At 37.3% G+C, this 21,881-nt stretch overlaps 2 protein-coding genes across 2 annotated transcripts in view; one reads left to right on the plus strand and one right to left on the minus strand.

The window, feature by feature from the left end:
* The window catches only part of ACSBG1 (acyl-CoA synthetase bubblegum family member 1), a 16,262-nt gene extending 9,544 nt beyond the window's left edge, over nt 1-6,718 (plus strand). Inside the window, exons 6-11 of the mRNA XM_009886718.1 lie at nt 144-325; nt 1,386-1,619; nt 1,852-2,069; nt 4,535-4,674; nt 5,694-5,940; nt 6,642-6,718. Of these exons, the coding sequence (XP_009885020.1) occupies nt 144-325; nt 1,386-1,619; nt 1,852-2,069; nt 4,535-4,674; nt 5,694-5,940; nt 6,642-6,718 (1,098 nt within the window). The remainder of the gene's footprint in view (nt 1-143; nt 326-1,385; nt 1,620-1,851; nt 2,070-4,534; nt 4,675-5,693; nt 5,941-6,641) is intronic.
* A 2,568-nt stretch (nt 6,719-9,286) lies between these two features.
* IDH3A (isocitrate dehydrogenase 3 (NAD+) alpha) lies at nt 9,287-20,302 on the minus strand. The gene is made up of 11 exons (XM_009886719.1): nt 20,225-20,302; nt 19,982-20,044; nt 18,064-18,147; nt 16,570-16,684; nt 15,815-16,002; nt 15,426-15,559; nt 14,681-14,783; nt 14,538-14,602; nt 12,108-12,192; nt 11,459-11,611; nt 9,287-9,524 (listed from the first exon to the last, which is right to left on the minus strand). Exons 1-11 carry the CDS (start codon nt 20,300-20,302, stop codon nt 9,441-9,443), a joined length of 1,152 nt encoding a protein of 383 aa, XP_009885021.1. The 3' UTR covers nt 9,287-9,440.
* Nucleotides 20,303-21,881: the final 1,579 nt, after the last annotated feature.

Raw genomic sequence — 21,881 nt, forward strand, 5'->3', positions numbered from 1 at the left:
GTTCAGCAGTCCTCCTTTATATCCTATATGTTGAGTGATGTTCTATGTGTTAGCAATGCAAGATGCAGCCTGCGTCACCAAATCTCTTTATTACTGTTATGGACCTTTTGCAATGTTTTGAAATGATTTAATGATTTTTACAGGGCAGCTTGATCAACACGCTAAAAGAAGTGCAGCCAACATCTCACATGGGAGTTCCCCGAGTATGGGAGAAAATCATGGAGAAATTAAAGGATGCTTCTGCTCAGTCGGGATTTATGAAGAAGAAAATCCTGTCCTGGGCTATGTCACTTAGCTTAGAGAGAAACCTAAACAGCTCAAGCAGGTATGTATTATAATGAGTGAGATTTCCATCAACCTGAAATTAGCTATCTGCTTGTAATAAACTATGAAGCATCGGTGAGAGTCTTAAGTGTAAATGGGTAAATTTTGGCCTGGCAACACAACAAATTTAATGCAAGAGGGAAGGTGTAGTTATCAGTTACAGTAGGCTGATCTGAAACACAGGTGACTCTTAAAAGTGTCCCTCTGTTCCCCCTGAGAACATACTCCCACTAATACATCCTCCAACTCTGTGTCTTCTGTGAATTGAACTGGTTAGTTTTCATCTGGGAGAGTTCCCTGATGCAGTGCACTTGTGCAAGCGCTAGTTACTGGTGTGAGGAAAGGGCATGAATTCGGACGAGGTGCATGAGAGGGGTGGAAACTTTGGAGGGCAGCCCAGACAGACTGGCTTATGACAGTTTGGGGTATGCACTATGTGAGTAAGAACATCTTCTCTCCTCATAGAAACTCAGGGATACCCCCAGTAAGTTCCGTGAGCTTTAAGTACGTTATCTCTGTTCTGAATAACATGGGTGTTTTTCTCCATAAGATTGCCCAGGCAAAGACTGTATAAATTCAAGTATTAACTTAATTCACAATTCTTTCCTGTTCGAAAATTCTTTAAAATATGATATAACGAAGAGTGAAATTGCTTACAAAAAATGGTATTCCAGAAGATCATGCAGTGGTACTGCTTTGCTTGTCTGATCATTCAGCTTCTCAGATAGGTCCTGCAAACTTCAGATTTTAGTGGTGTATATTCTCAGAGACACATTTAACTGATAAAGAATCAGGAATACAAGAGCTCTGTTTTATACAATATTTTTTTATAGATTCTTTATGTATTTTCAGTATTCAGACACCTCAAGAATTGGGCAATGAAAGACAACAATAAATGGAAAAAGGACAAATACGTAACCTGCTCTTACTGATGTAACTTCTGTCAACACCTAAAACCAAATAGCAAATACATCGCCAAACAAAATTTGTGTCTGATTTTGTTTTGGAAATTTCATAGGTTGCTCTGGCTTACTGTCTCCTCTTGTGTGTTTTGTACTCAGCAGTGATTTAAAGCAGTTCTGGACAAGGTTAGCAGACTACTTAGTGCTTGCAAAAATACGCAACGCACTAGGTTTTTCTTCCTGTCAGAAGCACTTTTCGGGTGCTGCTCCTCTCAATACAGAAACACTGTATTTCTTCCTGGGTCTGAACATCACCCTGTATGAGGCCTACGGGATGAGTGAGACCACAGGCCCCCATTGCCTATCTGGGCCCTATATTTACAGGCAGCACAGGTAACTTAACTTGTTTGTTTGTTTTTGATATGGTATGTTTTGTTATATCTATGAGAAGAGTATTAATTAATTAATATTCCATAGCTTTCAAATAGTTGCAGCAGGGTGTTATTTACAGTCACTAATATTTTGATAGAGTTAGGGATTTGGTGTGTTAGATGTCTTATCAGAATTATGTTTAATATTTCTGTGCTCCTTGTATTATTTTTTTTTTTCTGCTTTTCTCTGGTAGCTGTGGTAAGCCAGTACCTGGCTGCAGAGTGAAGCTGGTGGATGAAGATACAGGAGGTAATGGAGAAATCTGTTTCTGGGGAAGGACTGTTTTCATGGGTTATTTAAATATGGAAGACAAAACAAAAGAAGCCTTTGATGAGGATGGGTGGCTGCATTCTGGAGATCTAGGAAAACTAGACAAGGATGGCTTTCTCTATGTCACTGGAAGAATTAAAGGTAATAAGCAAAATCTTGCTCCATGGTTGTGGTAACTGTTCAGCGCTGTTTGGTCACATGTCAGATATGACCCATCAAATTAAGGGTCTTTCCTCTAATGCCGGAAGCATTGACCTAGCAGGAAGGTAGAATAAACTTTCCTATGAGGAAACCATGGTGCGCCCTGTTTGGCAAAGGTTTCTCTCTAGTCTGTAATAGATGGATATGATTCAGTTCCTACAGTGAGGCTTTTTATCTCCCAGACCTTTATTCAGTATTAATTACAATTTGTAATGTAAAATTATAATGCAGGCTTAATATGTCATCTTCGATTCTAATGATCCATTAAGCTGTCGGATTTCCCTTTGAACCTCGCTAAGTTGTCTTAATTGCACATTAGAATGTTTAGATAGTGTCAAGAGACAATCCTCTGTTTTATAAAAGTTATTGCTGTAGGTCAGAGCTAGGTTCCTCTATTGCCATAGGTGATGTGTTTGCAGAGAGTAGTATTGAAGCTTGAGAGCAGAAGGGAAAGTTAAAGCGAAAGCAATAAATTAGGTATTATTACAGTACATAGCTTGAAGTCTCACGTGAGTAAGACTGGTCACTTGCTTAATTGGAAGCTTTTTTTAATGATACATATTCAGGAAGTGGGATTGGTTGGAGTCGAGATGTAACTAAGGACAACTTAAAAATTGAGTAACTATCATCTTAGAATATGTGATGAATCACTAGGGAGATAACAGATGAGTGAATGTCATAGGATGACATAGTGTCCTGTTAGGAATCAGGACTTAAGCAGACACTATTAATAGCATGCACCAAATGCAGTTATCTTGATTTTTAACTTGCTTCCTTACCTGATTCAGCAGTTAGCAACTCCTAGTCTTATTCTGTCATAACATTTGTGTTTCACTTACATCTTCCTTGATTGCTGAACTAACAACAATTACTCTAAATTACAGGACAGTTACATCATCTGGGATAATAACTGTCCAGTTTTAAATCAAAGTCCAAATAAGGTAAAACCTGATACAGAAGGTAGTAAAGAAGATTTTCTTCTAGTGACTGAAACAGGACTTCTTCCTTTGGTTCTGTGGGTCTTAAGAGTTTTAGGATTCATTAACTGCAAAGCACAAAGATGTAGCTAGGGAAGCCCATGCAGGGGGAGTATTTGTAGAGGTATGGAAGAAGCTACAATTATTACAGCTGGGAAAAAGCTAACATCTCAGACAATGAGTGCCAGAGAGATTGGTAGAGGATCTAACACAAAGACAGGACTAAGGCAAAAGGAGAGTGGAATGAAAGGAAAAAATAGACCTAGACAAGTTTGGATACACAGCTAACTTTGGTATGTATCTGTGCTTTGACAAAAGTCTCTCATTCTATACAGTACTTGTGCTTCCTCAGATGTGTGCAGTGTGTTGACTAGGGAGATAAATAATTTTTATAATTACGAGATCGATGCCTATTCCATACCAGAGGGTTGAGTATAAACTGGAAGTTATTTCTCATCATAGTTCTCATGGAGCAGTAGGCATGGTAGGGCCCAAACCTGTGAATGCTGAAAGGGTGCTACATTCCCTTCATTGTATCTAAATTCCTCAAGTTTATCGCTGATAAGGAATCAGGTGCCAACCGAATCCTTAACGCGCACCATCAACTGCAGTATTACACAAAGGACCGGTATACCATTTGTTTGCATTATTTGTAGAAGCGTATTCTGAAATGCTGCCAAGACTATTATTTGAGGACAGTGAGAAGTCACCAGTGTAATGAAAGGAATTTACTTAGATAATACTCAAACTCCAATGAATATATGTATTATACTTCAGAACAAATGCATTCAAATAAAAATGCACATCTCTACCCTTGTTTACAAACCTTTAAAAATATTAAGATTCTATTCTGTCATTATATTCCCCTCTTGTCAAAAGTAGGGCAGGAATCACTACTTCTGCTGCAGACTTCCTCTCAGATCTTTACTTCCTCCTCAGTCTCCTCTCCCTTCTTCCCATGTTGCTTTTATGGAGCCTTCCTGCAGTAGTAACTTGGTTTTGTCTGACCTCTCTTGGTGGCGTTAAGAATTTGTTTTAGTCATGATAACAATGATCTTGCCTTTTTTGAGATAGCAACAGCGAAATAGAGAGGGAATCCCATGCTAATTTGGAAGAGGTGATTGCTCACAGAAAAATTCCCGATTATGAAACACTGCCTTGAGAAAAATTAAACTGTTTCTGGATTACGTAAAAATTATCTGGAGCAAATATGTTGTACTGAGGAAGAACTGAGAACTTGAGCACATATTTGAAAAATACTAGCATTTTTATTTTGAAGATAATTAATTAATAGGCTTTGGTCTCTTTGAAAACATTTGAAAATGTTGTATTCTTTATGTCAGAATAAGAAAAGTGGGTCGATCCAGAGATTAACCCGATTTTCAGAAGTTATTTGAATTTAACTAATAGCCTTTCTTTTTTGCCTAGATTTGATTATTACAGCTGGAGGTGAAAACGTGCCTCCAATTCCAATTGAAGATGCCGTTAAAAAAGAACTCCCGATTGTTAGTAATGCTATGGTGATTGGAGACAAAAAGAAGTTTTTGTCAATGTTGCTGACCCTAAAGGTACACCAGTTTAATACTGATTTCAGTGAAATTATACACCTGCACCTAAGAAAACAAGAATAATTTTGAACTGTTTGTAAAAAGACCTAAAATTAGATAGGAGGATGTTAGTGGGGAAATATATGTAGCAACTACAGACCAAATCCTGATCGTCTAAACTTCTTATGATTAGATGATCTGGTAAATAGCTACATGTTTACCGCTGTTTCTCCTATACATATAAGAGCTGTTGTTTTTATTTAAATGCAAATTTTTAGTTAAGAAATGTTGAAAGAGTGGGAAGTCTCTGTAACGGAGCACTATAACAGCTTTTATTCTCGCAGATGAGCAAAGACAACAAATGTTTCTGTTACGGGCAAAACCAGTTTCTAGCAGAAACTTTCCAACAGAAACATTTCTCTACAATTTCTTGTGTTCATATAACACAAGAAGGATGACTGTAGAACAAAATAATGAATAGCTTTGCTGTGCTATATGCTTCAATTGAGAAATACCTTTTTTCTAAAACATTTGCACTTCATGTTTGTACATCAATAGTAAATGACCCTTTAGTTTTTCTCAACTTGTTTACCTCTATGACTGATACTTCCTATCTTACAGGTACAATAGAAATACTAATTATAAGAAGTCTTAACTTCAAAGAGTGCTTCTATCTCAAGCTGTTTACATTATACCACAGTAATGCAATATAATGATGAGCTAAATGTTTCCCTGTAACAATGGAGTAATTTGGAAAATATGGTAGAAATTCAGGGTCTATAGATGGACTTCATTGCCTGATTCATTGACACATTTTAAGTCTGTTCATGTTATCTGCATATAAGCCAAAAATAATGGCATTTGGTAGCCAAGTGGAAAGAAAAGCACTATTATCTTTAAGTGTTTCTGCTTTCTAAGGCTTACAGAATGTTTAGGTGTTGATGCAGAGCCTTCTTGATTCTTAATAGTCAGGGAGGACCTGATCAGAGAAACATTTAATGCCTTGTGAAAGTGATGATTCACTGCATTTGGTATTTTAGAGCGTGCTGGACCCAGATACGTCTGATCCCACTGACGTTCTCACTGATGAAGCTAGAGACTTCTGCCAGAAGACCGGCAGTAAAGCCACTAAAGTATCAGAGATTGTAGCTACAAGAGACCAGGCAATCTACCAGGCCATTCAGGAGGGAATCAACAAAGTTAACATGAGTGCTACTAATAGGGTTCACTGTATTCAAAAATGGATAGTGCTGCCAAGAGATTTTTCCATTACCGGGGGAGAACTAGGTAAGACTTACTGATTTATATGGAGGTATAAACACAGTAAAGAGGCTGCTGATCTAAGAGTATTCAAATACAGTTTTGTATGCCAAATTCTGGGTACAGCCACTAGAGGGAAAGGAAAAAAAAAATGTTATGCAGCATGTGTTAAAGAATATAAAAACTGGACGTTTTGCTGTGTTACATATATATCAATTTCTGCTCATTTACAAGTACAGCTCTATAGATAAATTTCAGATTGCTTTGGGCAATTAAACAATCAATTCTGGTTAATTCTTTGTGCATTACAGTATTAATAACTTCCAGTAATAATGCTGAAAATTACTCATTAAAGAAAAGAGAGAAGCAAGACAGTGAGAGCCTGACAGAGCCTCAAGCACATTACCTGGCTCTGAATAAACTAGGAATTGTTTAAAAGCTTTCAAAAACATCACCCTTTTATTTATTTATTTTTTTTTAATGAAAAAAAGTAGTAGTCAGTCATCACTCTCTTATCTGCAGCTCCCTTTGAAGTCCTCATGCTTATGTGGAAGCAGCTTTACATGCCATGCTTGCTTCTCACTTTTAGCAGCACTTTATCTACACTTGCAGAGTAGGAGATATTCTTCCAAACAGGCTCTTCAATGAAAATCTTAGGAACCAAAGCTCAAACTGAGTAGGAATTTTTGTTCCTTTTTCTGTTATTGTGACGAACTCCCTCTTTTAAGGTCCAACAATGAAGCTAAAACGGCTCACCGTGCTTGAGAAATATAGACATGAAGTAGACTCCTTCTATGAAGAATAAGAAGTCTTTCATCCAAGCATTAGGAAAGATTTGTGAGCTAAAGAAAGTATTTCCTAATCAAAAGCATTAACGAAGATTTATGCTTGTTTTGGTTTTGTAGTCTGTTGAACTGAACCACTAGAAAACTGCTGTGTTAATTTACTTGCTCTTGATGATGATCCTTTGTCTTCTTTCTACAGAAGTATCCACACCGTGTGTCTGTTCTCATACTGTTTTTACTTTATGCCCTAAATGATTAAAAAAATCCTCTCGTGTTGTATAAAGCAGGTATAACTAATTAATTCCTCTGGACTGAAACACATTTTTTTTTTTATAGTGATCTTCCTTTATTATTTTTTTTCCTTCTGTGGGACATCTCCTGTAGCTCCTGATATAATTTGGTAGATAAGTAGTTAGTAGTACTGCTTAATGAAACTGTTACTCCACTCCAGTGCTAATTAAAAAAAAATCAAAAGGGCTTTTTTTTCCTCTCCCAGAGAAGAGTTTATTTTTGTTCACTAACACAACATTTCAGAACCTAAAGACACTCCTCTTCCATTTTTACAGTGGATAGAATTCGGACTTTTGTGAAAACAGCAACTTATCATTTCTTAAATCTGTGTTCAAATAAGCATTACTGTTTCTCCTAAAAACAAATAATCAAAAATGTTGGGGAAACAGCTACCTAAGACTGAAAGGCATAAAGTAGCAAATGCAGCTGCTCTCACATTAAACTGCTATTTAGAACAAAAACTTATTTTAAATTGTTTAAAGCACTTTTTTCTTTCTAAGCAAGAGTTCAGAAGCAATGTTTGTCAGTGTATATCTGCGTATTTTAATATTCACATTTTACTAATTCTGACAAGTGTGAGCTGCGTTTCTCCTTCATCTTATAAAAAAATAAATCGTGTTATGTGAAGGACATACTTGACTTTACCTTGTGTAAAGGGTTTGCTGTTATTAAGTGATCTTTGGCAGTGTTATAATGGCTAACACAAACAGGCAGGCTACAGCCACTGTTCTTGATCAAAAAAATCATGCAGGATAGAATATTGTTGCCACGAAAGTTCCATTACCAGTCTTACATATCTTATAGACTTCAGATTCGTTGCCAAGTACCAATAATCAGCTCAACACATAAGACAGCAGCCCGGGATTATAAAAACAAAACAACAATAGGACTTTGAAAAGTTTATTTTTCCCCATTTTGTGCGTAATGGTAGTTCAGAAGATCTTTAACAATATTAATCTAAAGGAAACAAGGAAGCAGCAGCTTGTAAAACACAGAAAATGTTGCCCTATTCACCAAAAGCAGAGTGCATGAGGCATAAAGCTCGTTGTCCCTCCTCCAACATGATGTTAGACTGTATAAAACAAGCTGGGATGCCTACTTTATAGAGCAACACTAAATGTTGTTACTTAAAGTTGATTTTTACTTCTGAAACAACCAGCCAAAACAGCCTTAATAGAAAGTAACTCTGTGGACTAATATCTATTAATAGAATTAAGCCTTAAGAAGCCTGGTTCTGGCAGTAGGGGTAATCCTGTGCTCTAGTCATGAGTTTTAAAATACACATTTTCTTGTAGGGTGTACTAATGGAAGCATACCTGAAGACATACAGATCTGAATGACTCATATGACAATCTGTATGCAATGAAGAAGGGAGCAAAGAGTTGCTTTTGCACCCATTCAGCTTAGTAAGCAGAGAAAAAATAGGCTCAGATCCCCTTGAATAGGGATGAAATGTATTTCTGGAACATAGGCACCAGAGCCAAACCTTTGATCTGTCTTAATCCATTTAGGACTAGTCCCTTACATTCAGAGGTTCTAGAATAAAATCACTAGTCAATACAGTAAGACACACTGAACAGACTACGCATGAAATTACAACACAAAAAGCGTTCTAGCGGAAGTCATGAAATATTTAGTATAAATTTGGAAAGTTAATACTCTCCCCTCACAATATATGGCAGAAGTAATTTTTTCTAATTTAATCTCACTAGAATGAAATGTGTTTCAGAGAGCAAAACTTGCAAGAATTATTTTGGTATACAGATTTGAAAAAAAATTTTACTTCAACATTATTTCTTACCCCTTGCCAGTTAATGGTTGTGGGCTTTTTTAAAATACACAAATAGACTAAATCTCTAGAATTCTGTGTTTCTTTATTCATGCCTTTGGAGAGCAAGGCTATATTTCACGAATCACCAGAGTATTAAAAGTGGTTTTTTTTTCATTGCTGTTAACATGAAATTGCTCTTTTAAGTGATTTTATACCCGTTTCTGTTTATGAAGGTCATCTTGTGCTACTGTTAGGCTGAAAACCTATCTCTTAAATTTCAGTAAGATCAATAAAATAGGTTTTAACGATTAAGGTGCTTTTACATTTCACTAATTCTGTTACTCGTTTATTTGCATAATTTTTCATTGTGGAAAGTAAAAACCTGTAGTTGAAATGGAAAATGGTAGACAGTTACAGTGGCAATAAAAGAATTCACTTACATAAAAATATTCACCAGATAGAAAAAAATAAATACCACAAAGCACTTGGAAAAGTCCACTGAAAGCAGGCACAAGCATCATTTGTAGCCATTTGGACTAAATTTATTAATGGAGAGGCCCTAACTAAAAAGTTTGCTCTCTTAAGAGACAAGCAAACTATATGCATACGGATGTCAGGTTACATATAATGTACTTTGTGTGATGTGTCCTTTCGTAGTTATTACAAGCTGTAGGAGAAGTTTAGTCTGTGTCCCGTACTCTGCGGCAGATCTCCTCTGTGAATTCCGAACACTTGGCGCTACCACCCAAGTCTTTTGTCAAGACCTGAAAGGAAGAAAAAAAAGCATTATTAAAATGTTTTATAGGGCTAATCTTGTCTCTGAACAGTTCTGTATGTTGTTCTTGTATGTTGTGTGGGGATACTAAGTAGGAATGAGAAGGAATAGATCAAGTTTGAGTTTTTCTGCATCTGTATAGCCTTTACAATAAGGACTATGCAGGTAGAGAAAACCTGAGTATGAACATCAAGTATTACATTATCAGATTTCAATGTGATTTTATCTTAACTACAGGAAGAAAGTCTGTGAGGCCAAAGCTCTCCAAAGTCCCTTGGCCACATAACAATGTAATTAATGATTTAGTATTTAAGTTTTCAATAATAAGTTTGTCTTTTAGAAGTAAAATTCACCTATGAAGGCTCAGCGCAAAGGCAGCTAATTGAGTCATTCAGTAAGGTTTTTGGGGTTTTGTTTTTTTAAAGGAAACCCACACAGAAGAAAGCACACATAGCTCTTAATGCTGCATGTTAACCTTTAAGTTTGCTTAGTTTAGTTAAGAGATGAAATAATGCAGAGTTAAAAGAAACTTTTTCAAGTAAAAGTCCTGTCTGGCAGCATGAAGACGGTAAAATAAAAAAAAAAATAAATAGTGGGCAACATTGCTTGTCCAACCTAGCTAGATTAAAGCAGTCTAGGAGATAATTTAAAGTCATTAGTGTTCCCCTTACATAACACACGCACAGACCTTAATTAAATGGCTGTGGGGAAGGGAGGAACGGGAGAAATAGCAAGCAAGAGAGGTGATAAAGGTTACTATTTTAGGATCTTGTCATTTTAACTGCATTATGCTTTTTTCAATTGAAAAAGATTCTCTTCATTGTGAGCATATAATCATAACATTGTAAGTAACTAGTAAACAAGTAGCCACATCACAAAACTTGCACTATGTTATCTTCCATAAAATTACTGACCTGCAGATGGAGGATTTCATTTCCAGAGCAGTAAATGGGAACTTTACAGGAGCACCTCTTTATTCACTTGTAAGTTTAGATTTTATTTTTTTAACTGGCTCCTACACACAGCAAGATAGCTGCAAACAGACCACTTATGAAATGATGACAGCTTTTGTTTAAGCATGCTTGTTACTTTTAATTACAAAGCAGCTTCTTATGCTCCTGCCCGCTATAACTGAACCAGCATGGCTCACTGCTAATCCTCTTTAACTGCAATCTTCAGGATCTTTCCAGCTATGTTTTGAAAAGGTGGATGTTAAAGTAGACGAGTGAACCAATAACACTAAGAGCACAAATTCAAGTCAGGTTTCACAGCATAAGTCCCCCCCCAATATCCCATTTAAATCTTGAATCTGGAGACACTTATTGCCAAAGGGAAATCCCATACAATCTTAAGAGAAAATGTAAATACTGGATAAAACCTGTTCTTTCCTAGTCCAAAAAGGACTGGTTGCAGTTATGAGAAAAAACAAGAAAACAATTGACCTGAAAAAATAGGAGCAGAAGTATTACAGTCAGGACTGAAATGCTTTAAACAATGTGGATGATTAAGCCTGTGAAAGGCAAATGACTGTGTTTCACTTTAGGATCCAGATTTAAATATATATGCCTTGTGTGCATTATCAACTTCAGCAGTCAAATACGACTAGTTACTTAAAACTCTAATCCCCTTCATGAAAAACAGACATCCCATTCTAGCTTTTAGAGTTCACAAAACTGTGGAAATGTAAGATGAGCATTACTGAGACACAAGGAATGCTACAGCTTGTCCTTATTACCGAACTGGGCAGATTTAATACCACCAGAGAAAATACAATTACTATCGGAGAAGGATAGCAGCACTGCTCTTGCGTCAGGCTAGCACAGCAGGTCATCCATTTTTCTGGTGTTAATGTTCTAAGTTAATTTTTGCTGCGATAGAATATAATTTTAATTCACTGCATTTATTTGCACATCCTCATATTACCTTTCCATCTTTAATTGTATTAAAGCAAGCTGTCTCGATTTTTGTGGCATGTTGGTGTAGTCCCATGTGACGCAACATCATTACAGCACTCAGAAGAAGGGCAGTTGGATTTGCCAAGTCTTTTCCTGCAATGTCTGGTGCCGTTCCATGAACCTAGAAATAAAAGTGAACCTATCTGTTATGATGTCAATATGCTTATTAAAATGTCCTAGGCAACTCAAGTGTATGCAGGCAACCTGAAACACAGTCCTCATGCACAAGCATGTTAAAATAGGACTTACTTCACTGTCATACAGTTAGTGGAAAGGAGATAGGAAAGACCAGAACAGTTCAGTACAAAGGCATCGGAAAAGGGGAAGTAGGTCACCTAATATCTCCCAATTGCGCCCTTCAAGTTCTATTTCACAGAGGGCATTTATCTTATGAAAAAGAGGGAAAACAAAGTGTCAGTAACAGGACATGCAAAAAAATGTGTAGTACATACTTTAACTACTCTATCCGGGTAAAGTTTCAGCATCTTCACAGTAAGAAGCAGTTTTATGGAGAACTTAGTTAACTGACAGCCACACCGTATGTCATGGAAAAGTTTTAGATTCTCAAGTTGAGACAAAGTAGTAATTACTACTATACGTTGCATAAGAAAACTTACTGATTCGAAAATCGCAACTCCATTAGCACCAATATTTCCACTTGGTGTTACTCCAAGACCCCCAATCAGTCCAGCACACAAATCACTGAAAAAGAAAAAAAAAAACAACACACAAACAGAAAAACCCACAAGTTTTTCCATATACAGTTGCCTCTCTGCAAGGTATTAAAATACTGGGTTTTTTCTCATTTTATTGCAACAGTAACTTCCTTTATATACCCACACAGTCTGTGAATAATATTGGGAAAGAATAGATGCTGTTTGCCACTTGTATTCCATTTGAAAGTTTGTAGAACTATGAGGAGACAATTTAATAAAGGAAAATTAAAAGGAAATTCCAAAATACTAGAATAAAGTTGATTAAGACATAGGCACAATAAAAGGTACTCAAAGCACAAAATACCTGTAGAAGTCTCAAAAACTAGCAAAAATTGAAATGTACAGCTCCCTGTAATGATCAAAGAATGGTTACAGTTGGAAGGGACCTTAAAGATCATCTAGTTCCAACCCCCCTGCCCTGGGCAGAGACACCTCCCCGCTAGACCAGATTGCTCCAAGCCCCCTCCAGCCTGGCCTTGAACACCTCCAGGGATGGGGCAGCCACAGCTTCTCTGGGCAACCTGTGCCAGTGTCTCACCACCCTCACAGTAAAGAATTTCTTCCTAATACCTAAGCTAAATCTACCCTCTTTCAGTTTAAAACTTTTTCCAGAAGTCTTATTTCCTCCGAAGAAGCCATAGAACTACTTTTCATATGTAAAGTCCCTCTAAAAAGCGTACTCAGGTAGATGAGCAAACTAGTACTTTTAAAGTTTATTGCATGCAGCTTAAGGAACATGTTCTAAATGACACCAGAGTAGCTTTCCCCGGCTCTTTACTGAACAGCCCATAAGTCACAAGTCTGACACTGGCAGATGATCAGACATAAGCAATTTACATTTGGTTTCCTCCAGAATTAATGTGGGGAAGGACAAACCAACTGTGCCTGTAGTTATACTGTACCCTCAAAGCTTAACATATGGAGAAGCAAGGCTCTTAAAATTATGATATTTCAGCTTACTGTTTTATTGCCTACAACTTCGCTAATCAAGGACTAACAAGCAGAAAAGTTTGGATGACCTTGCAGAACAGTATTTTAAGTTTAAGCTAAAACAAACCGATTCGCTTTAGTTGTATAGAGTCTGGGGGAAAGAAACGGACACAGTCTACATTTGTCACTTTAGGTATTTAATGCTTCAGGATAAGAGATTTCCTTCTGTACCTATTCAGGCCAAGAAACCTGTTTGGTGTTATAATCACAGTGCCATTCTTCAAGAACAGACTCGAATTTACTGAAAATTTTTAGAACTCTGAAATTGTTTGCAGAATTTCTATGGGCACTTTAAAATCGGTGATAGTGAACTAGGTAAAGTGAGTTGAAATAGTACTGATAATGGAACTCATCTGATTTGATCTCTTTTAGTTAAAAGCATAACAGCTGCTGTGAGGACCCTATGGACTCCTCTACCAATTCTTAAAGCAAGAAACATTAGTCAGAGTCTGATTTTTCTTAGAGCCTTATTAGAGTGCAATTTTAAGAGAAGCCTAACAAGTATTTCTTCTTTTACATAAGTTATCTTTACATTTAATATCTGTACAAAACCAGGAGATGGATTGTACGATGTAAATTGTCATTGAACTTTTAAACAAATTCTGATTCAGGCTATTTTCTCTATCTCCCCTTAGAGGTGCAAGGAGAAGCAATGTCACATTTTACACTTAAAAGATTAAGATACTTAATTTTACATTCAGTATTTAACGTACACTCTACCTAAACATTTTATAGAATGGAAAACGTGTACTGATGGATTTTGCCTTCAAGACATCAAGTACCTCTAGTATTAATGTTACTCAAACATGAAATGTAATTTGAAGATAGGGAAAAATACAATACATAAAACAAAAGCTGGTAGGATATTAAAAGGCCACACATTTCATTCTTCAGTGACTATGCAGCATCATTTAACTGTACAGCTGGCTAGCTTGCTGTAAACATCATGGACGTCTTACACAGTCTGTTTTAGTACTTAAGATTAGGAAGTTTTTCCCCAATATCTAACTAAGCATTCTTCATTACCATTTAAGCCACTAAATTCTTCACACATTCGGAGAAAGTTCTCTTCTGCCCCATATGAACAATATTTGTAGCCTCCACAAGCAGAAACTTCTTTTTAAACTAAGAAGCACATTCTCATCATATAGCCCCTCCTAACAATATATTATTAACTGAAGTGGAATAATAATACACTTTCCATTTAGAGTCTGATTTATAAAGTTTTGAACTCTGGATGCATAAAATCATCACCCATCTGGCTAGCATGTAACCCGAATAACTGCCTGGAAAGTAGCAGTACTTTACATGTTGGGTTATTTTAAATTAAAATCTCCATACCTGAGGATGTCACCATACAAGTTTGGCATAACCAGCACATCAAATTGTGATGGATCCTGAACCATCTAGAAAGAAGCATATTTTCATTAAGGTTAAGAATTTAAACTAAAACATAACTGCAATTAAAACATATTAATACTCACATTCAGACACACAGTATCCAGATACATTTCATTAAATTTGATATCTTTACAGTTTTCTGCTGCCTCCCTGCATTTTCTTAAGAAAAGCCCATCAGACATTCTCCTGCAATCAAATCAGCAAGAGAATACTGCAGTTATTGTAAGTAAGCAATACTGAAGATAAAGAAAACTGCATGCAACAGAGGATTAAATAAAAATACTAGAGTGCAGAAACTTAATTTGCGACTAATTATACCTCGTGTTAAATATAAATAATATTTTAGATATATTACCGTCAGAGAAGTTATACCCTTTAAACTTCCTCCTGAAATATTTTTCTGTCAGTAGTTTAACAGGCATACATTAATTCTCACATTCATTTACTAAGGGCTTACTGAGTTTGTAAAGGTAGTGTCACATAATATCACACGTGTTATCACAGTTCACTACAAAGTGGCTTGGAAACCGTAAAAGACACCAGCCATTGTCATCCTCAGTTTTTAGATTCATTTTCCTAGTTTAAGGCTATTTTTAAAATAAGAGCTTTTCAAGGAAAGTCACAGGATTACTACAAACTTACTAATAAAAACATTAGTACATAATTATTACAGCCCTATCAATACTGGGTCGGTATTGCCCATTTTACTTAGGAGGCATTGACTTTACTTATTGCCCATTTTACTTACTCTCACTAGCATCAACGTAAGTTATACATTTGAGGAAGACTTAAAAAGTTATTTGTTCTCAAAAAGAAGTGTCAACATACATAATATTTGCCTTGTGCACAGCAGTAACGTGGCTCCTCTGATTATTTCTGGCATACTCAAAAGCAAATTCTGCAATACGCTTGCTAGCTTCTTCTGTGATGAGCTTGATACTTTGCACAACACCTTCAACAATCTGAAAGACAGTAGTTGCACGGACAGTAAAAGTGTAAGCTAATTTTTCACGTCACTAGTACGAATGTTTGGAACAAAGTAGTAGAATTCTGAGTGAGGCAGTTTCAACAATGCATTTTACAATAAAGGAACTTCTTTGGTTGCAAACTAAAAAAACAGCTCCCAGCCTCTTAGTATTAGGCCACCGAGACAGGCAAAGTTGTTATTCATGAAACACAGAGAACTCATCAGAAACACAACACTTCCAGCAACATACCACATGCTCAATTCCGCTGTATTCGCCTTCTGTGTTCTCTCGAATTGTGACAATGTTCACATCTGTATATGGGGTTTTGTACCCTTCAATTGAGACACAGGGACGTACATTTGCATAAAGGTCAAAGGTTTTACGCAGAAGCAGATTCATTGATGGGTGCCCTGCAGCAATTGGGGTCTTTAAAGGCCCTGAAGAAAAAAAAAATACAAGGATGAATGAGAAGATAAACCCCTCCATGAGTTTTAAGAGTTGAAACTCTCAGTGAAGTGGTACTCTTACAGAGGATCTCCAAATTTCTTCCAGATTTAACCCTTAGGCTAAAATGCCACAGGAAATCTCTGTGCTATCAAGAGTACTACAGAGTGATATTAACCAGCTGTTTAAAGGCCAAATTGCAACCCCTAAATGGATAAGGAGTTTTTACAAAAGGTTTTCACTGAAAACATTAAAAGATACTATTCATTAGGAATATAGTTATCACATACTACTGTATTTCAACTGCATTAGAACTGCATTCTGCGTAGAGTCCAAAGGTTGGTATGTAATAATACCTGCCTTTAACCTATTTCCTAGAAGACCTATCAAAGTTATGGCTTTGAAAAGAAGGACTGTTTAAAGATTACAGACAACTACCTGACAGACTGTCCCCTATAATTAGCCATTTTATTGTGCTGCAGATGAAGGACTTTGTCTTCAAACCAAACTCACGGTAAAAACAACAGTATTTAATATTTTTATATTAATCCCTAAAGTACCTTTTAATCCCATTTTGTTTTTATCCATGGATTCTTTGGCATCTGGAGGTATCATCCACTTCCCTCCTGGTCCTTGGATAGCTGTAACATTCCTCTCTTCCCACTGAATAGGAGCCTAAAGACATTTACTCTATGTTAACTTAAACATCATGGCTTTTGCTTCAAGCTTTAACTTCCCGTTCACAAAAAGGTGCATAAGGAATTTTGTCCAGGCCTTCCTAAACAATTTTTCTCCGGTGAGTGAGGGTAAGCATGAGATGTTTGAACTCAAAAATAAATCATTTTTAAAATGTAATTAAGTAAGTGAAAATAAAATAGTATGAGCAACATATGATCATAAACTTGAATACCGCAAGATGCCTCCCTAGGCACCATATACACAGAAATCATTAGAACTGCAATATATACGCTACTTCTTTCAAGCTTTTAGAGCTGTTGAGTTTCTTGTATGCAAGAGATGAGACATTTGAAAACTGAATTCACTGAGAACTCATCAGCCGTACTGCCTAGAAGACAGTACATAACATAGATACGTATCTGTTATCTAACTGAAAATCTGCAAGTGTTTCACAATACTTTCTGAATTTGCATTCACCACAGGAATCTTCTAAGTGCAGACAGGCTGCCACCCATTCATTTCATCAGGAAGGACCATAAAGGAATAGATACAAGCGCTTTCAGAAGCAAACGGAACCAATCTAAGCATAACATACTAGAGAATCCCCTTTAAAACAAACAAATCTGATTAAGTAATGCAAACATGCACTTACACATAAACTTAGGCTTTCCTCTTCCACACCTCCTGCTTGACTCCCCAGAAACAACCAAAAATATTTAGGGTTTTCATGTATAATTAAAGAGAACTTAACTTTTTCCAAATCTGTCAGATAGTTGTACTAGAAAGGGAAGATGCCTTGGTGCTGTTACTAATGTGGAACAATTTAACAGGCATCTCTCCTGAAGAGCTGTGTTTCCTTTCAAAGAAACCAGACAAATTCTGGTGATGTTCCTCAGATAGGTGGTAAAGCAATTCTTGGATATACTTAGTTTTCATATCACTTAAGTGAACGTTTTTGGCAGTGCAGCAGAGTAATTGCAGTTTGATTTCTAAGAATAAGCCAGTCCTTTCACACACAATTTCATCTGCACTGGAAGTCACGATGAATGAAAGAACATCCTGTATCAGTTGCTCAGGATTGCTACATCAACAAGATGATTTCACATGATGTATTGAGCTCGTATTTCCAAAAATTAGACACACCATTTGCTCTCAACTCTCTACTCCTCTGGCAGCTAACAGTTTCACGCCCTGCCTTGGTATCACAAACCTATCTTTTCTTAGCTGAAGCTTCAGACTCTTTCTATTGTCAAGGAGTTTTAATAGCTTACACGTGACTTCATCCTTTGGAAGCTAAAGAGGAAACATTTTTAATACATCTAGCTAATACCTGTAGTTAAACTTTCGATGCTTACAGCAAGGCAAATACGACTTACTTTGGCAGCATCAAAGATCTTCATAACAGCCGCAGAAATCTCAGGTCCTATGCCATCTCCTGGGATTAAAGTTACTGTTTGTACCTAGGTAAAGAAATATCATTAGTACAACAAATGAATGTTTGTTTTCTACGTAGAAAATATCTTAATGTGTTGTAGGAACCAGTAACTACTAGCAAAGAAAAGAAAGTTTCAGCTACCAAAACTACTATGAAGAACAGCAGTATTGGACAGAAGCGAGAATGACTAGCTTGCTTTTAAAGGGAGCGGGCAAATGTTTTTGAGAGGATGTTTTAAAAATCTGCCTACTATATAGCCATGTTTCAAAACACAGAGGTTTAACCTGAAAGGTTCCTGCTCAGTACTCTTTGAAATGAATGATCTCACCATGCTTTCTTCTTGAAATTTGGAGAGGAGATAATACTACCGAGTTATGGCTCTGTAACCCTAATAGGTCTCCAGTATTATCAACATGCTGCATAATACTGAGATGGGCTAGAAAAGATTAAATTTATGAAAAGCTACATTTACCTTAGAAAAAAAAAAATATCTCATGCATATCTAAACTTCTCAAGTGCCTTCCTAAAATTCTCAGACCCATTTTTAACAATACCAAGTTATTTTCCTTCCATAATGTTCTCAGTCTTGTTCCTTTTATCATCATCAAACCAATGAAATAAATTGGTGCCCAGACTCACTGCATAACAGGGAAAGAAAGTACTCTGCTTTGATTTTAAAAAAAATAAAATTATTACCACTCTTCTAATCATACATACAACAGCTCTTTTTGTTTTATTTAAAGATTTCCACTGGTTCTGTAAGGGCTCATTGTTACCTACAAAAAAGGCAACTCAGATACAGCATTATTTGCAAAACCCCAATTAGAATCAACTCACAAGATATGTTTCCATCATTCTCCACACAAAATGGTCAGAATTTCAATATCTATTGACTGTTTTTTTAACTAATTTGAGCCGAAGAAATTTGCTGTGCACAACAAAAGCAGAAGAGCTTCAGATAAAAGAATACAGCTGTTGAGCAAGCACATAAGTGGTGGAATGCCTCAAAATTAGTTTTGTGCTGTCTTACGTTGTTGCTTCACAGCACAGCAGGACTCCACCTGAGCCAGAGAACATTTCATCTAAAACAGTAATGTGGTATAAACGGGATCAGAGGTGCCTCACCTTCTAAAACTTTTTATACTGAGTGACCCTTCACTTTCTTTTCTAGCTGTTCTACCTGCTGTTCTACAAAACTTCTAATTAAAAGCCACAGTTCCTCTTTGGAATTAAGTCCTGCTTAAGGGTGCATGCAGTGGTGCTGAGCCCTGCTTCTGCCTGAGCAGTTTTCAAGGCCGCCTTCACTGAAAAAAAAAGAAAAAGGCCCCATGGCACTTGAAACACATACACATAAAGGTAAAACATCCTACAAGGAAATCAGTGCCTAAAATACTTGAGACACAATTAGTGTCTTAAATACTTTAAAGAAGGCCTTGAAAAGGCAGAACTTTAGATGCAAGGTATTCTAAAAGCAGCAGTAAAGTAAATCTAGTGCTTAGAGGAAAGCCTGCAAAATGAAGAAAATGAGAAGCTTCTCAACAATCTCTCTACTTTGCCCAGTATTTGCCCATTTCCAGATAAGTGTCAGAAGACTGGCTTATGGCCATATTTTGTGAAAAGTTTTCATGCCACTTCTCTCTTTTGCTAGACCCTTTTGTATTATCACTTAGGCTTTAATATGCATTTGCCAAAGACAGTAATTAACCAGTATAAATTCAGCATACCATTAAGACCATAAGTTCACTTACTTAGGCCTTACTTTTTGAGAAAGTAAAAATAACAACAGCAATCTTATAAATTTCTGAACCCCTTTCTTGAGAAACTTCTTAAAAGAAAAAAAATGGTACTATTATACTCACAGCACTACTAAAACTTCTGGTCACCTGTTTTTGATTTTTGAAAGCACCTAGCAATCGAGAAACCTGCAAAAATATAAAACAAAAAGATGCTATTTTACTACACGAGTGGGGTTTGAAAAAGTTAACAGTATTTCAGCAAATCTGCATTTTAAAATCATATTGCTTTAAATTTCCTATCTCGAACTATGATAAAAACCCAAATGAAACAAGAGTACCTAACGCTTTGCCAAGTTGCTGTCTCACATTCTGTGCAGTGACACCTCGTGTGGGTATTCTTAGCACAAGGTAAAGGCAGGACAGCTGCGCCTTGCAGGGCGCCATACTCTCCTGGTGTGCCTGGGGGTGAGGGGAAGTTACTGCACAATAACCTGAGTCCTTACGTACTACACATTTGAAATAAGGTTGCAGTAACTCTAACTAAATAGATGATAGGCTAAGGATAAAGATTCATGGAAAGCAAAGTGAAAAATCAAACACTTTCACTAAAGGTTGGGTGGACAGTATCTTTACACATTTTAGGTAATGTTTCCAAAACTACTTTGCATTAGTGTCACTTCTTCCATTTAAACTGTAGTGAACTTTGTTCTTCCACCTTTTACACCCGTGGGTTTTGTACGATTGCCTTCTGCGTGCCTGCCAGTTTTTAAAAAGCATAATTGAAATGCACATTAAAGACAAGATTCACCATAGCAACAAGTCTACACAGCATAGTCAAAGAATTACACTTTCTAACATCCAAATATTCCAAACTGGCATTAAGCTTTAGAACTGGGATGATATCTCGGCTTGAGCTCTCGCCTAGCTGAGCACCACAGACAAAATCCCCAATTGTATCAATACCAATAACTTAACTGCAGAAAAATTATAGCCTCCCCATCTTATCCTGCTCTCTGGGATTTTTCACGCCTCTGTGACTTAAGAGTCGGATGACATCCAAGTGCAAACAGACGTACAGTACTTCAGTTCTGCCATACTCACGTATGCAGTCTGTATGCAACCGTCAAGCTAGGTAGGAACGTACGTAACAATTAATATTTCTCTTCTGTCCAATCTGTTTGTATTTGTTATCTACAATCTTTACTGACATGTGTGCTTAAATGTAGCTGTGTGGCAAAAGGGACAGACTATGTTGGCACTAAGAGACACGACTAGCAACAATCTAATTCCCATGTATGTTGCCATGAATGCTGTGGGAGAAGTAATTTAAGTTCGAATTTATTTTTTCTTGTAACTGAACATGAGATGCACAAGGTCATTGCAACGGACAAGCAATGTTTACCACAGCAAGCCATACATTGGAGGCAGCAGCTGGAGCGATGAAATGAAGAGGTGAATTTGACTACACCAGTGTAAGTGCCCTCATGGCACAGTTCCGCCTGCAGAGTCGGGATTCACATTCCAGCGCAGCCCTGGAAAGGCAACAGTCTGTCTTGCTAGAAAACACGGGCCTGGCACGTTATACTGCAGTTCGACATCTGTAACGCTCGCAGAGGATCGGGCTGAACAAAATTGGTCCATTCTGGCCTTAAAGTCACGTGTCGCGAGCAGCTCTTGACAGTTCTTCCGTGTTGGAGCAGATACGCGAAGTGAGGCTTCCCCGATGACTTACCCTCCAACAGGCCATTACTGAGAGGCGCTTAATCACATTTCATTTACTCAAGGCGAAAACCAGCAGCGTCTCCGTGACGGCCCCGGGAATAACGGCTGCGTTTCACAACCGTTCAGGACAACCCCAAAAGGCAGGCGGCGGGCCAGAGACCAACCGGACAGAACCCGGTAACTCTGTCTTCCTTCCCCCCCCAACTCCGCGAAGTCTGCCGGTGCCTGCCGATCCCCTCCGCGGCCCAGCCGCCGACCTCTACGGCGCGACCTCCCCGCCGGCCCCGCTCCCTGAGGGATG

This window comes from Charadrius vociferus, unplaced genomic scaffold (genome assembly GCF_000708025.1).
Source record: "Charadrius vociferus isolate BGI_N301 unplaced genomic scaffold, ASM70802v2 scaffold356, whole genome shotgun sequence".
NCBI lineage: Eukaryota > Metazoa > Chordata > Aves > Charadriiformes > Charadriidae > Charadrius > Charadrius vociferus.

Excerpts from the sequence above, each read along its gene's own strand:
- IDH3A (XM_009886719.1), bottom strand. The coding sequence starts at position 20,302 with ATGGCGCCCTGCAAGGCGCAGCTGTCCTGCCTTTACCTTGTGCTAAGA. Across the intron at positions 18,148-19,981 it reads CCAGAAGTTTTAGTAGTGCT|GTACAAACAGTAACTTTAAT; the intron begins GTGAGTATAATA and ends TTCTTTACCTAG. Across the intron at positions 11,612-12,107 it reads GAGTTGCGATTTTCGAATCA|GTTCATGGAACGGCACCAGA; the intron begins GTAAGTTTTCTT and ends TTTTATTTCTAG.